The 17,513-nt window shown below is 37.9% G+C and overlaps 1 protein-coding gene across 1 annotated transcript in view; it reads right to left on the bottom strand.

Moving 5' to 3' along the window:
• Window positions 1–6,200: 6,200 nt before the first annotated feature.
• The window catches only part of LOC149286797 (cytosolic acyl coenzyme A thioester hydrolase-like), a 54,721-nt gene continuing 43,408 nt past the window's right edge, over window positions 6,201–17,513 (bottom strand). The window contains exons 9-10 of the mRNA XM_089493632.1: window positions 12,598–12,782; window positions 6,201–6,305 (exon numbers count right to left, since the gene is read on the bottom strand). Coding sequence (XP_089349758.1) covers window positions 6,201–6,305; window positions 12,598–12,782 — 290 coding nt within the window. The remainder of the gene's footprint in view (window positions 6,306–12,597; window positions 12,783–17,513) is intronic.

The following is a 17,513-nucleotide window of genomic DNA, read 5'->3' as shown; positions in this document are numbered from 1 at the left end:
ATATGTGGACTGCTAACTACACCCAAGAAAGGGCTCCAGAACGTGCCTGTCCTCCCTATTCCCCTTTCCAGCCGTCTCATGATACATGGCCAGGTTTAATATCAGGGATAGGCAAAGTGTCCGTTCAATGACACTGGTGTCCTTTGCAAGGTTAGTGTAGCTCCATAGAACAAACCCCAGTAAGTGTCCACCATGAGCAATGTCGGTGCCAACCCCTGCTTATAATATGCAACCACATTCACAGACAAAGTGACGAAAGCCACCGCGATCACAGTCGTCCCTTCTTCTACTTACATTCTTCTTATTTTGTCAGTATCCAGAATGTAAATCTGACCCAATGGATCTAGAACACCGTCGCTGGTCTTGTTTTGTCAGCAGTCGTGACTTTCCTTAGCATTAAACCCTAATTCTTGCAGTTACAGCTGAGCCGACGTTCAGCTGAGACAGTCTTTCAGAGAGTCTTTCAAAGATCAGAATGCACATTTCTTTTATAACCGCGCTGATACACTGGCCTAGATTCATCAAAGATGGAATTTTATTTTTTTCGCTTAGCGGTCATGCTATTTAAACAAGGATAGATTAATCATGGAGGATTATTCACTAAAGCGCGAGTTTCTACCTTGGGTTCGGAGAACACTACGTGAAAAGAATCCCACCAAGTATAGTCGGAAAAATTAAATAGTCCTGTATAGGGTCCATAACTCTAACTAGAGAGCTAGATGTGATGGTCTATTTTAACCTAAATAATAACTATTTATACATAAAATTGATCAATGGAACCTTCCGGGGTGGGGGGGGTCGGGTTTTTTTTCCTCTCGAATGTCCAGTAATTAGACTTTTTTTGTAGATCCTAGAATCTGGTTTCTTTTTGATCAGGTTACACATAGCTGAACTGTATTGATTTTTGGGGCAAGAAAGCTCAAATACCGTTAAGGATCCCAATTTGTTTGCTCAGAGGGTAATAGACGTTCAAGAAATAGCGATGTCAGGCAACTAGCCGTGGAAACGGTGACAAGCTGAGCGCCGTCATTCAAGATAAAGTGAACAAGCTGCCCGCGCTTTTCACAAGATCGCCTTTGCAATTATATAACTCGACTCTGGTTTGGAAGGTAATATATTGGAAGAAGCAAAGGTTAGATCACAATGGAAATACCCGCCAGTATTTGGAATTATAATCTAGATTATAGCCTCTGGATAGAAATAAATAAGGAGAATGTAACCAAAGTCAGAGGACGAGGTGATGGTGAAGGAATATCTTTTAAGTTAGAGGTCCTTATGGGTCCTTGGCCACCACAAACCCCAACATCTCCAGAAGGCTCCTACCCCTAGTATTATATCGACATAGACCTGACGTTAGACAGTAACCCTTATGAAACATTACTAGCTCATCGTGAAGATTCTATGTAGAATATCCCATCACTCCTGGGTTCCAATGGCCCTTTATCACTCCCATCACTCCTGGGTTCCAATGGCCCTTTATCACTCCCATCACTCCTGTGTTCCAATGGTAAATTGTGTTCACTGATCCAAGTTTAAGTTTAAAAGTCTAATACCGTTAGACAACCCTTTTTAATTATTACAGCCAGAAATGTGTTTGTTTTCCATGAGAACAGCGCAGTGACCCCCAAACTTTTGTACACACGGTTTCAAGCTCACACGTTGTACTGAATTATTTTTTTCCCAGTGCGCTGAGCACCGAAGTCAGAAAAATAGGAAAATATTACAGAGCTGTAATTGCTGCCTCCTAAATATAGATTTTTACTTTCATTTCGAACTCAGCGCTGGAAGCAGCTCTGTTTGTATTATAGTCGATATGATAAAACAGCAATGAACTAATCCATACAAAGTGTAAAAATAAAGAGATGAGCATTCCTCTAGAAGAAAAGGTGGCGAATTCGTCATTGTCACCGCGCTATAATGACACAAATAAGCGGATAATTATTATTGTTACTCAGAAGTATTGTCAGACTGTCTGCGGCTCATATTTTAAAATCTCTAAAATTGTTACTTTTTTTTCCCTTCGCATTCATGCAGCTATTTGCTTTGAGCCGAAATTATATGCTATGAGCCCGTTTTCTATGTAAGCCAATTATATGTACGCGGCTGATTGGTTTATGGGAATAAATGGTTTCCACTATCCCCCAGTGGCTACATGCCGTTCTGCCCTTTTGCTAGCCTGTGGCTTCTACCCCAATGGTGAATGGGCAGATTTTTATAGTCACACACTCTGGGCCTGTCTCATTGTAACATACTACTAGTAGTAACAATGTAATAAGATAGTAATTTAAGTTGAAAAATATCAAAGTCAATCAAGTTCACCCCTTCTTCCCATCCTTCCTGCTTTTGATCCCAAAAAAGCTATTTTTGGATTTTGCCACTTAGGGGGAATTCATTTATTTCTCTCTCTCTTGGCAGTGAATCCCATACATTTATTGTCCTTTTTGTAAAGAATCCCTCTTTTTTCATTATTATGGTTGTGATCCCTGCTTTAATACAGGTGACAATATATTTACCTCTGGCAAGTCATGGTTTTCAGAAGGAGTCTCATTAGGTTGTCACCGTGAGCCAGTAAAATCTTTGGACTGCTATTAAAGGGTTAATATTTGAAGACCCTCATAGTCACCTCATTTAGTAAGTTCCAAAATATGTAAAAAAGCCTAAGCTTATATTCACCGTCACCCCATTAAAAAAAACCTGATATTAGCCCCCCAAAAACCTGGATTCTCTGATCAAGCCCTTTATTTGTTGTTTTTGGGGTAAGCAGGCTGGCTTCCCCCTTTTTGCAGCCAACATGTAGACCCAAACCCTTAAGGGGTTTAAGCGTCTGGCAGCGACATCTTTACAAAACCCCCCACAAAGACATGAATGGGGTAACCACAAGAACCTAGTGGGAGTCTTTAGGCACTAGGAAAGGGGCAGATGGGTAATTTCCATCTTGGAATTAGTTCTACTCAAATGTTCCAATAAGAAGTATAAACGAGCCAGTCCTGTGAGTCACATACCAAGATCATTTAAACACAGCCCATAGATGGATTACTATATAGATTAATAAATTAGACATGACCTAAGAGTGTGAGTGCCGGATCTCCCTGAGCATCACTCGCAGTTATCTGGGTAAAAACTGCCCAGACAACAACACATCAATAGGACAGACTCTATAAGGGAAGATTGTTTCAACATAAAAATTAAAGATTGTAAGCTCTTTGGCACACTGACTCATGTTATTCGCTCTGCCCTATAATTTAGACAGTTTGTTGGCAGGAGTGGCGGCAGAAACAGATGGTGAGACACAGTGATTAGGCTGTCAGGCTGTGTTATAAGTAGATCTACATACGGACGTTGTATGCTCGGAAAATGTTAGCCCCGCTTAAAATATGGTGATTCATTCATGTATGCCGTAACACTTCAAATGCTTCATCAATTAAGAAAAATATCAATTATGGCAAATGAATGAGTTGTGCGCCCTTTTGAATAACTTAATTTTTCTAGGCTGTGACTATGGTAAAAAAAAAAATCCTAAAAAAATCGGTGTTTGGAAGGCGTGATTTGCATTTATCTTGTATTTGCCGGCATTGCGTTCAGATCAGATGCGGAACTAGAATTTAAAGGGACAAAGTTTAAATGGCCCTGAGTCCCAGCCTGTTATGGTTGTCAGAATGCAAGACAAACGCTCAGGATTCCCAAATGACAAATGTATCACGACGACAAATCAGAAAGCGAACGTGCATAGAAAACAATGCTGTAAAGAAGAAACAACACCACGCAAATCCATAAAACAGGTTAATTCCATGGTAACTGCACCAGATTGGAACTGTTCACTATACAAGGATACTATACTGGCTGACTGCTCTATCATTCATTCATTTGAATTAATGACAGATCAGATAGGTGTAGTATATTACAGCCATATGGTTCATCCTTCCGGAATACGAGCCATATGCATCCTTTCTTCCTGACGTCTACACATTTCAGATCTTTTCAGGTCACTGGTGTTTTTTTTACCCCTTAAATTATTCCTTGCGCATCAAAGCAGTTGTGCGATTTTAGGTACAAGGTTGGATCGGTTTTCTTTCTTAACGTTATGTTCCGTTAATTGATTTTTTTAGGCGTTTGCAGTCGTTTTTAGCGTCAAAGCAAATGCCTATTTTTTTAGGTAGTTATTTTTAGGCTTTCCGTCCATTCTGAGTTCATTTCAAATCTCTTTTTTATGGTATCAGATGATAATAATCCCACTTCTAGTTCATAATCATATTGAAAAAGCCATAGTTTGTTGTAGCCAAGATAACGTCGGTTGTAGTTAAAGAAGAAAATGCCCAATAGCCCTTTTTACGTTTGGCGTTATTAATAAAGCAGAAATAAGAGTAATAAAGAACACGCAGAGTTGTTATTTCCTTTGTTTTATTAGAATAAATAAGCTGCGAGGCGGACTTTGAAAATAGCTATTTTCTACAATAGCAATGATCAGCCCTAACAAAACGAAACTTCTCTCTGTTCAAATTTGAACCTAAACTTTAAACTTTTTTATATATTTATTAACTAAATGAAACATTTTTAAAAGTGAGTTATACGATCACAACATCTACTACATCGGCTAAAGGAGGGCTAGTATGGGAAAACATTTAATTTAAATATAATTTTGAAATATTGTCAGATGTATAGGAAAAACTTTTTATACAAAATGACAAAAATAAGATTTCTGAAACGATTTTAGTTACTTTTCAGCATGCTGGGGGAAACTGTTTCTGTTTACACACTACACTTCCTGTAGCACCAAACACCACTTCCTGTTCTCAGTACACAGGGTTATTACTTCTCCCGTTCTACTTAAAAACAAGTAAAATTAATATAAACTATAAAAATGTCAGCTCCGGAATGTTTGACCCTGAAATCCGACTCATTCCTTCTGATTACATTTTATTTCCATAATAATCCTTAAATTTTTGTGGGTTTTCCATACATATATTTCTTGTTTTGGGAATTAATCAAACAAAGAGAGGCAGTAATACAGCAGTCCGATACGAAATCATCTACTTGTAATTGTGGAATGAAAGCTACCTTTCTAGAAAGAATTAAAGATACGGCTGGCAGGCCTACCCACGGAGAAAAAGGAGAAGCAAAACGAAGAGAAAAGTGCATTTTGTGAGCCATCGCCGTAAGACAAAGAGTTACAATGCTTAACTAGGCTACACACCAGTGTATAATGTCTTACAGTTCAATATATCACAAATAAAGTTACTACAACTTCATTATTTTACTACCTGGCAAAGCATTTTCATAGCGGGAGAAACAGTGATTAGTTGATTCCGAGCAAGCTGCCATACTTTTATCAGAAATAAATACAGGTAACGTAACAATCAACGATGGTGTATGGAACTGGCACGGCATGAAGCTTTACAGCAATATTTAAGTTTAAAAAATGAACCTGCTTCCCTTTTTGATCTAAAGGCTACGGTTTCTAACGTGTATTGGTTTCTAAAGGCATATTTCTATTGGCTGAGAGGTGATTGACATCATAGAAGCCAATTAGAAATGGCAGCGATTACGAAGGTGATTCCTGGATTTTGTCTGATTGGATCTTAAAAGCCCTGTTTTCATTTGTAAATGTAAATATTATTTAATGGAAAAAAAAACCGGCTTGGTGGTTGATGGTTGATTGAACGTTACAGAACGTGACCTGGATTTGGTTAACACTCGAGAAAGATGTTTAGTCCAAGAACCATGTCAAAGTAACAATGAATGAATGTCATTGTATGAAAAAGTATCCTTATACGTACTGAAAGTTCTAGAATTAGAGGAATACTGATTTTATCATGAAATTTAAGAAGATATCCAACAAGACAAAAAAACTACCTATTTTCTCAAAGAAGGCCAGCGGTGTTAATGTACCCCTTTGGGACGAGTCAACATCCGACATGTGTTAAAAGCACAATGGGCGACGTGTCCCTTCTATGTAACAAATCAACTCTGAGGTTTCTATAGGACAAAAATGACCTTCTTCACATCATAAATTTTGTTTTTCAACCCTTTGCATGCCAGAGGTGCAGGTGAACAACCCTCATAATGTTTAAACTACATATCACTTCTTAGAACAATCAGAATTTAGATTTGTTGACGTATGGGCGGCGGGTGAACGTAACAAGATATAATATTATAGAACAGTGCATTTATGTATTCCTCGCCGCCCGCCAGTTACTTTGAGTTCATTGTTGGGTCAAACACTGCGTTTGTATCTGGCGCTTGGTCTTTGTTTGCAGGTAGCGTCCTTTCCCTTCTTCGAAGCGTTTCTTTTCTTCTTCGTTTTCAATCTGTATTAAGATGATAACAAAAGTAACGTTAGCTTTATGGGCTAAACTGTAATTCATCTTCCACCACTTTCATGCCACCGCTCCAAGGCCATGATGTACGGACTAAATTTGTTGGTGTATCTAATCTTTATATAATACAATTTATACAAAACTCACAATTACGTTTAAAGACCAACGGGTATATAGAACCATACGATACAATGGAAGCTTAAACGACTGGCAAAATGTGTGAAAATATCACCATGGAAATACTTAAACTTGGCATTGATCACACATTAAAAAAAAACAAAAAACAGAACGTTTAGAATGCAAATTCCCCATTTTTCTCTCTCGAGGTGAAAGCTGCTCCCTTTAGCCTAAAGCAAAATTCTAACATCTGTTTGACAAATTACGCCAATATTTTCTGGCATTCCAAAGCTGACTTAAGGTTTATAAAAATTGAGAAAATAAGACATTAAAAAAAAATGCTTTTCCATAGCCACAGTGGTTTTGGATCATATGAATAGTTTATTAATTTATCGCCATGATGTGAGTTGGCCAATGGGACTCCACTACGGCGCTGCGTGCAACAAATATCTACTAAAATATAGTTGTCTCCCATTGCCACACTGGGCACTTACCTGGTTTGCCAGATGGCCAGTCCGGGATGGATGTAGAATAACCATAAAAATGTGGCAAAAAAAGCATTTTCCCAAAACTAATGTCTGTTAAAATACCAGCTTTTATGCTTTCAATATTTGGATTTAATTAAAAGGAACCTGTCCAATCTGAAGCCATAGGGAAATAAAACATTTCCTTGCAACTGGAGTAATTTGTCAGACTCTGCTTTGCTTATCCAGCTCTGTGTCATATGCAGTCATCATAAATGAATTAAGTCAAGTAAAGACTGCCAAAGTTACATTTTACAAGTTGTCTTCACCCTTCCCTTTAGAACATTAATTATGAGAATGACAGCCAGGATTCTCTTTCATTAGCGAAGCTCTCAGAATGTATCCAGGTCATAGATGACAGTCAACTCATACGTTCTTCGATTTCTTTAAAATGCCCCCCCAAAAATATAAAAAATCTGGCACCTTGTTCAAGGAAAGGTGTCATTTTTATGGCTTAACAATCAAAATGTTTGTATCTCTGGCACTGGAAAGAGAGAAAAAAAAACTAAACAACTTGAGTAAGACTGAAAATATATTTGGTGGGTTTCCATGGCAGTCTTTCTTTAGGATTGTTGCGCTCAGGTGGAAGAAGGTCAAAGATAACAGATTCCTTTGTTATTGAACTCATTCCATTTTTCATTCTATCTTGGATGCCCTGAGAGCTGTCTGATAGGCAACCTCGGCTGCAGAACGAATGCAGAGACGATAATTTAGTAAGTGGGTCATGAGAAAGAAGAAAGATTATGAACAGATTTAAAACAATACAGGATTTGGTGAAAGGTCGAGTCTGGTCAGATCAGTGGGAGTGCTTTCTGTACATGTGCATTGGGGGGGTCTTATTAGACCGTCGGCGGGTACACTACATGGGCAACTGGACAGATCTCCTGCAAGCCTAGGAGCTGGAGGGGGAAAGAGGCAAATGCATAGGGGAATTCTTAAGAATTGAAAAGAAGAATAAGATAAGGCATTCTTGCAATCCCCGTAAATTTAATTGTAATTCCACCGTGGATACAACAGTGTTTTCCGAAGCCCGTACAAGAACGACATAGTGGGTGGCAAACAAACAAAGGCTTCCCGCGTTCTGTAGTTCACGCTTACTCATAAATACAATAGCATTTTCCCGAGGCCTTGGACGGAGAACCATCAGCTTCCCGGTACGCCCCCAGGATGAAAATATTTTCTTCCCACCAGGAGTGGTATCCCAGTCTATCTCGCATTGTAGATTCTGTAGACTCCCTCAATCCATTTGCAATGGGGACCACCATGAAAATTTAAAGAGGCCACTCAGCTATCATATGCATTTAACCCTATATAATGACTGGAGTGTTCCTTTAACAAACACATTGACATTTGCTCCTTGTAAGCCAGACTTTACTAAAAGAGCACTTGGCCCTTATTCACACAATTAATACGTGTTCGATCGGCAGCATCATTTCAAAGCGATACATCTTATCTCACCCCAAGGCTGCTAATACAGTCTTTATTATATGTAGCAGCTGCTCGTGAAGCTGCCATGAGACTATCAGATATTCCCAACTGTTAACATCGTATAAATCACATACATTTTATAGCATAAATATATAAAAACGTTGCTTTGCTAAGTAGGCTCCAAAGATTCCATAGAGTCAAATTAGCCACATGCTCGCCTCTGTTTATATCGTTATCGCTAAAACACATAGAATTCTACGATGAGCACACAATTTGGATCATTATTCTGTGTGATCATACAAATATTGGCCTGGATTCAGCAAAACAAGATATCCATATTGATAGAATCGCTCTGCTGGGAAAAGCCTCATACTAGTACATAGCTGTACATAACAGGACGGCGGAAATACTTCTCTATAGCCATACATTTTGGTTACGTGTCTTCCACTGACCTCCGTACGGAACACTTGGAATGAGCCAAGCCAAAGTATGAAGCAGAACACATGCAGCTTGAGATGGCACAAAGGGATGGCCATGACCCTTAACAACTCTGCACACCTTACATCTCTACCCTCTTATCCAAATACATCCAGAACGGCCACTCTTCGCTCCTCCCATGACTTGCGTCTCTCTTCTTCCATAATTACCTCTTACCACTCCCGTATTCAGGAGTTAACCCATGCTTTACCCCTTCTCTGGAATTCCCTACCCAGTTCCATCAGACTTTCTCCCTCGTGTGAGAACTTCTAAAGCTCTCTGAAAACCCACCTTTTTTTGAGAAGCGTACAACCTTTCTTCCTAACACTCTCAGCCAACATTCCAATCAAACCATCTGAACGACCAACAACCCCTACAGATGACCCTCGATTCAATCAACTGATCCCTATCCAAGCAGTCCTCTCCTACTGGCTCACTTCTCCCTCAACCCCCGACTAGATTGTGAGCTTGAAAATAAAGGGCCCTCTTCTCCTTTTGTACCCGTATATTTTAAGGTGTTAGTTTAGATTATCTTCACTGCCTCTTATTGTAACAGCGCTACAGAACCTGTTGGCGCCATATAAACGTAATGTGAATAACGTGAAGCATTTACATGCAGAAGCATTTAAGATAATTTGTTACCGTGCTTGAACAGAGCATCTAACATATGTTATTTTTATGTGTGAACAACTACAATACCTTCTGTTTTATTGCAAATTAGCCAAATTAGGATGTCGAGTATCAGCAGTCTAGAAATATCATTTTATTCCAACCTGCTGCATTTAGAAACTCTTGATGATGAGTTTCTCATAGACCAAAAAATTGAACAGAAACAGTTATCAGTTAACTTTTAAAATAAGGATGTTTAACCCCATCTTGTTTAAAAAAAAACAAACCGAAATGCACTATTTCATTCCCTTCATTCCCTTACACTGACTCGGGCAACAATGTTTTTTTCTTTTGCTTGACAGTAACAAATGTCAGTGCCTGCGCTTCAAGGCTCCCAAAAGTAATTTCTAGGTCAGAAATCATGGCTGGAATAATGTGACCTTATACTGTATCCCTCCTCCACCTCACAGCCCGAGGACAGGAACATTTTTCATTCAGCGGCACAAGCCTCCTGTAGACATGAATGTAGTGTCACAAAGTTTGTTTAGGACTGGAAAGCAAAGCCTTGCGTAGTCACCTGGTTTTATATCTCTAGCAGGCAATGTCTACCTATGCGCGGGAAGATACCCGATGAGAAAGAAGCTAATAACTAATAAAACATATAAAATAAAAAAGATAATAAGCGAATAAAAGATAATAATCGGCTTCAGCTCAGTATATTTAATAACTATATGTAATTGTGGTTATAGAGTCCTATAGATGGTATCTATTTATTACAAACCATACTTGGGAGCAGCGATTTAGCTCTTAATTCTTAGGTCCCTCTTTAATAATTCTCTCCCCCTCCCTATGTAGAGCCTGATTCCGTCAGCCTTCAATGGGGGAGTTGAATCGACCAAAGGAATCTGATTAACTATGCTGATTCTGTCACCAACTACCACTGACACATAGGCGTCTCTTTAATAATTGGGCATTTAAATAAAGAAAGAATATTGCTGTTTCTGTAACTGCCGTCTTTCACTGTGATTACCTTTTTTGCCCCTTTAACCAATAGGGGTGCAGGAAATGAGGTCACATGACACATAAATACCTATTCTAAAACCAGTATATCCCTGCCTAAAAGCCCTCTTTCCACGAGAAAACATATGACTAAGATGAGGTCATAGGCACAAAATAGTTCTTATGCACTGGATAGAACAGAAAACTACTTATCAGAACCGTCTGCCCCACGGAACCATAAAATGTATCCGCGACTATGATGCAAATATTAATAGATTAAACTTTAGCGCCTACAATGTTTTTATTTATAGTAAATGTTCCACATCTTTCATAAAAAGTCTTAAATATTTATGAATGTCTCATTTCAAGCATATTATTCAATCCTATTCTCTGCCTGCATCATTTTTCAGAACCGTCTAATTTCACTGTTCATGTATTATAATTAGAGGCAGTTTGGCCAAGAATCAGATAATTATGGATATGCCATTTTACTTCCAAAAATAAAATACTTTAATGGGATATTTGGAGAGACCTATCAGGTCCTCATTGCATTTCATGGGAAATTAAAAGTTTGAGAATAATTTTTTAAGCCTTCTCGTGGAATTAAATTTGGTTGATTTTTGCTGTCAATGGAATAATAATAATAATAATATTAATAATAATAATAATTCATATTAATGGTGGATCTTCAGATTTATCCACTTTTCTGTGATCTAGTCATTCAATGTTTGGAACACTGAACATTCTAGTAAGTGTGTTGGGGTCAGCAGCTTACATTGGCTAAAAATATAGAAACGGGGGAAATACCCCACAGATCCTTAAGAGTAAATATACGCAATAAGTCACATGGAAAACCTGAAAAATGTAGTTTAGAGTAGACCACAAAGTATCTGGATACCATGACATTATTTTCAGTTCATCTTTGTAGATCAGGACAAACCCTAACTGGTTTCTTCATAGGTGGGACAGTACATGCAATTTAAAGGCAGGTCTTCTTCTAGAGCTGTAATATCCGCATTTAAGATGTGTAACCGAGAACGCCGAACAAACTCAGTGACCTCCATGTATTCACCTGAAGGGTACAGCCATAACCTGGAGATCTGACTCAGCTTCATGCAACAGAGCAAGGAATTGAATGGGATATATATTCCTCTTAATATGGAACAAAATCCATCTACAAAACATTTTATTCCTCAACTGCTTGGTTAGAATGTTATAAGTAAGATGTATTTTACTTTTTAATGCATGCTTTTGTTGTCCTCCTAGGTGTCTAATGGGAAGAAACTTAGGAAACATGATTAGGTTTTAATGTATATTCTTATTTAAAACACATTCAACTAATTAGTAAGACCTGGACCATCAATGGTCCTTGGTGACTAGTTTGAAGCTGTTGGCTTCCCTACCCATGAAAAAGCAACACACATTATAACAGATTTGTGTATTTCTTCAAGTCAAAAAACATTCTTTCCAATTCAATTATATTGTGAAGAGGTGGAATTAAGACGCGCACACTTGCTGAACACAACGTGGAAAACGCAGAAGACACCCTTTCTTTGATACTTTGTTGCAAACTAACGTAACAATTTATAAACAGCGCTGACATTCTAGTGCACAGAAAGTACGGGAATATTTCAAAGTTTAGGGGGAAAAAAACGATTTTCTGTAAGACTTGCATTTCTATTCTCTGTAAGACTTGCATGTCCTTCCAGGAGTTTAGTACTATGAAGTAGGGCAGAAATAAATGCTATTTTAACATCAGTCTATAAAGATGTTTAAATATTTTTTTTATTATTAATTTTTTTATAATTTTGATTATCTTTTTTTTTTATAATACTGCTGCAGTAATATAATAAAATAAGAAAAATTATAAAATAAATTATTAAAATAATTTCTGAAAAATAAACTGCTGTATTTTTCACAGCGTTCTTTTTATGCTAAATACATCTCTCAAAATCAACATTTTTCCAAATGTGGCAATGAAAAAACTTTTTTTACATAGCCCCCAATAGTTCAGAGTTATAATTCTTCTTATTATTTTTGTAGATATGCTCATGTGCCAATTAGCAGAAAAAGAAACAATTGTGAACTTAAGGCAGTAATATTATGGTATAAAGTGACAAAATACATACCAACAGTTGAGGTACTGGCAACGGTTTTCCCTCTTTGCTTAAAGATACGTAGGTGAAGAACGCACTGACAGCTCGGTATTTTTCCTGAATGTCCCCGACTAAACAATCAGCATCCACAAACACCTCAATCTCCATGGACTTATTGCTGGTGAACGTCATTCGGCCAGATATGGTGATAATACATCCTAGAAAATATAGGAGAAAATATTATTCCAGTATAAACTACCAAACACTAAAAATCGGTTGCCGCGTCTGCTTATTAATTTCTGTAATTGGATTGCTGAGCCAAAAAAAAAGATGATAAAAGTCATTATATGTGGAGTTATATTACTCTTGATAAATAAGCAATTGTAAAAATAGTTTAAAATTCCAATGTTATACCAAACGAGTCTTCATTAGCAATTTTTGTTCATTTTTCATTCACTCTTTACGGCCAAAAATCCCCCAAAATATTAAACAGCACATTAGGGCTCTCTATAGCTGGCAATTTTCTGCCCACCGGGCAAGCCTGGCCAGGTGGCTCGGTCATATAATTGCCCACAGAACATTTGGCCCACATACAATGTATACTATCTATATATTTATCTATAAGAACTGCACGGAAAGACCATCAAAGAACCACAGAAAGCTGGTAGTTCCAGGTAGATGGCAGCCGATCAATGACTGCTCAATGGGCTGGTTTAGGAGATCATACATATCTCTAGTAACTGCCCCATATACATTATAGAGAACTGTGCCTAGTCCTTAAAATGCAGAGTTCGGGATAGAGAACAGGTAAGCTGTGGAGGTAAGTAGTGTCGGGGCTGCCCTGGGTCGGACCTACGGCAACACCCAGTCAAAAGACACCAGTGGATCCAGTCACGATGTAAGCGCTGCCTGTAATTACCCCAGACATCCCAGCAACATATACATAACCAACCCTTCTCTTGCTTCATTGGCACTCAGAGAGATTAATTAATCTCCTTATTTTTGGTTTAAAGTATGATGTGCCAGCAACAATATTTACCACTAACCTATAGATCTATAGGAATGCGCTGATAAAAAGTTTTCATGTAAATTATGAAACAAAGTTTGGAACTGAGGAATAAAGGTAGCCTTTTCACAAAATGTGCAGGCTCTGGGGTATTCAGATGCTTTTTTCTTCCTAACACAAATTTTAAAACACATTTGCCTTTTTAAAAAAAAACAACAAAAAAACGTAATGTTCTGGGCTGAATTTGTATTTCTCCGTTCACTTCCAGATGCTCTTTTTGGTACATTGTTAGCCATGTGAAAAGCTTCTGTTCGCTGGCAGCTTGAAGTAGAGTATTAAAGATTTAAGCAGGAACCCTGTCTTCTTTGAAATGTCCTATATAGGTCCTTAAAATAACAACAAGTATACGTTAGACCTCCATAATTAAAGAGATAAGGGATTAAATGAGAAAGCCGAGGCATGTAAGGCACTAAAAACCTTACATTAAATTTTAAATGCATTAAGAGCTTCCCTGAATGCTCTACTGGAATTTTGTACTTGGATAGTTGAGTAGCACAGATGGCCTAAAATGTAATGGTGGGAGAACACAAGGAAATGATTAGATAAGATGTACTGACTTAAAGAGAGTTTTCTTTTAGCTGCCAGGAATCTCCAGGAATGGTTTCTGAAAGGTTTGTTTGGGGCTGAACACCAACCACCGTTTCCCTCATCCTGATGACAACCTTTAAAGTATCCTGCGGACCAAGTTTTAAGTATCACTGCTCTACACAAAGTCATTCTTCTTGGATGGAAGCCTACAATGAGCCAACAAAGAATTGTTGGATATCCAGGCCGTGTGGCAAACAATAGAATGGCTTAGTTCTAATCACTCAGCTGGACTTCATTAGCATTGCCATAAAGAATCAACTCCGTGTGGTGTTTGAGCCGGGAAAGTCAACCAAAAGAACACATCTGACAATAATGGTGGCATCCAGGCATTTAATGGCCAGACTATATATACCACATGCTGTTCTAGTATACAAAGAAATAGGGATTAACAATCATAGTTAGAAATTTGTTAAAATAATCTGGCTATTAGCTGTCTGAGAAAGCTTTAAAACCATGAAAGATGTAGGACAAAAGGAAATATATATATATATAAAATGGTTCACCATGGGACTTGTGGCCAATATAGAGGCGGAAGCCCCCAAAGTCCAAGGCTGGCAGTAAAAATGTGTGGGGCCAACTTTTAGCCATTTTAGCTAGAAAGTTATTTAGGATGACCCTTTAAAGTACTAAGTGATGTTCAAACGTTAAACCAACCTGCAAACTCCTATTGTTTTTTAAAAATGTATTAAGAAATAACATATTTCGTATCTCTACTGTAAAAATCTATAATGTGCCTTTTCTTGAAACTCACCAGCTTTTTCTAAATGATACTTTTCTAAACTGAGCACTTGGCTATCACAAGGCAATTTTAAAGTTCTTCCAGTTAGCAACTAAAGAAAGGAATACGAGTCATTTACTGCGCTTTAATAAAAAAGTTGTATTGCGTCACTAAATGGATTTTCCAGCAACTTCTCTAAAGCTGCTTTGGGATAATTACCAGTTGGAAGACGACTTGCGTATCTTAGCTCATCAGTGTGCCCACAGAGAACCCTCACGCAGTAAACAGGAGTAACCATATGCTGCATCCATTTTTCCATCTCGGAATTGTACTGGAAAATGTGCGTTCCGTTTATCAGTGGATTTCTTAGAGCGTGAGCGAGCCAAAAACGCAAGGAATGCACCAAAATATATAAATCGCTTAAGCAGATAGGATGCATTCCTATGGGAACAGCTGAACATGGAAAATATGAACATAAATAGAAGCAAACATTAGGACAAAAAATGAAACCCAACATATGTTACAAATACATTGCTGATTATAAAGTCACATGTGTATGCAGTATATAAACACGTCCTTGGAGAGAAACTCCGACCAATATAAAAATATTGCGCCGTTTTCTTTCTTAATATCATGTTTTAGCAGAGTTCTCGCTCTGTTATCTGAGCCCAATCTACTAGACAAACACCCCAACTCCTTTTCATACAGCCTGTGGGAAACAACAGAATGGTTCGGTCTTAATCACTAAGTAAAGTCTATAGAAGACAGGTCTTTGAGAATCAGGACTTCATTAGCATTGCCATAAAGCATCAGCTCAGTGTGGTGTTTAAGCAGGAAATGTCATCTAAAATATCACATGACTGACAACAATGGCCGCCTCCAGGTCTGCAGATAAAGGGAGTTTATTGGAACAAAATGAGAGAAAACCAGGTTTTGGTCAATGCCAACCGATGTCTACAATGTCCACAGCACCGGGTTTATTTCTTTCTGTAGGACTTACCCTTTAACCTTTTGACTGCCAGGGGGTATAAAGCAGCCAATTTCTTATTTCACGACAACAATAAAATTCCGCAAAAAGAATTCTACTTGATCCGTTTTTAGAGTATTGTATCCTCAACCAACCCTTTCTCAACAGAGGAAACAGAACTGTGGAAAATCGACTTAGCTATCATTGCATCCAAGACAAGGCAACAGAGTCATGTTTATTTTTAGACCGCACACTAATGGATAGTCTAAAAAAACAGATCCATTCACTTTGTGTTTGAAAAAGTTGTGTTTTTCAGGAAGAAGACATCCCAAAGTATTCGTGACGGCAACATTTCTGTCGCCTCTGTCCACGGACACTATGAAATGAGATGTTAGCAGTCAACATTTACTTTACTATGTAAATCATAAGCAGCCCACTTTTTTTTTTTTAGATATTTTTTTTGTGGATGTATTTTTTTTCGCTTTTAGTGGTTTTCTGCATAGCTAGAGGTTGTGTATAGTGATACAAAGTGCTAAAAGGTGTATAATTGGTACAAACATTCCATTGGTCACCGTGGTTACTGCATCAATTGTATTAATACCAACAGAATTGCTCTTTATATACAGTATCTATCACTACTGCAGAAAACATCAACTCTTTGTTTAAATTACTTTAAAATAATATTCAGCAGTTTGTCTTAAAAACCCCTTTTTTTATATAAATTATACATAAATATCATATCAAAAATTCAAAAGAAATGATATATATATATAAAAAATATAATTTATACAAATATCCTGCCGACTGCAGTTTAAATACCATATTTTTTTTTAAAGCGCACATTAGGTCTTAATATAATGATGCGCCAGGTTCATCTTTTCCTGTAACTTTTTAATTACAGGAGGAAAATAAATGTTATCCCTGCTTTGATTGCTAAATTAATCGCTACAACAAGTTTGCTTATTATCGTGATGCTCCTTCAATTACAGGGTTCTTTAAAAACACAATCATATTAATAACAAAATGTTCCATTACACAGTGGGAAGCAATTTTAGAACATTTCCATGAAGACCTATCGCCATGCATTACAGGGTAATATTTTACCTCTTTGAGCAGCTTCCAGGCTCTCTAATTACAGAGGATATTACGATCATTCTCCATTAAACTGGTGTGCGATAACGCGATGCTCGGAGTAGTAAATTACCTCGTTATTGCTTACACATACAACGCTACTGATTACATTCTAGGAAACATAAACCTCATGGGCGTAAGCAAATTTCCAAATATTCATATGCCTTACACTCACCTCTCAGGAGGGCCGGACTGGCACTTTAAGGCCAGTGGCCGCCTGATGACATAAGCATGGCCGTCGGCTGTATATGTGTGTTTTCATGCTCATATAGCATGGCGGTCAGGCATATACAAGCGCCGATACTATACTAGATCTGGTGAGAGCGTGGCTCTATCGACCAGCGGCCCACCAGTCCTATGCCCAGGGTGCCTAATGGCCATTCCGAGCCTGTCTCTCGGCACTGTACACTGACTTCATAAACCTTCTCCCATTATCATGCTATATTAAAGGTGCTGTTCCATTTTCTCTGCTGATTTTA

This window comes from Sceloporus occidentalis, unplaced genomic scaffold, assembly GCF_023333645.1.
Source record: "Sceloporus occidentalis isolate IW3139 unplaced genomic scaffold, rSceOcc1.0.p SCAF_66, whole genome shotgun sequence".
Lineage (NCBI taxonomy): Eukaryota > Metazoa > Chordata > Lepidosauria > Squamata > Phrynosomatidae > Sceloporus > Sceloporus occidentalis.
This window is presented reverse-complemented; position numbering and strand designations above follow the sequence as displayed.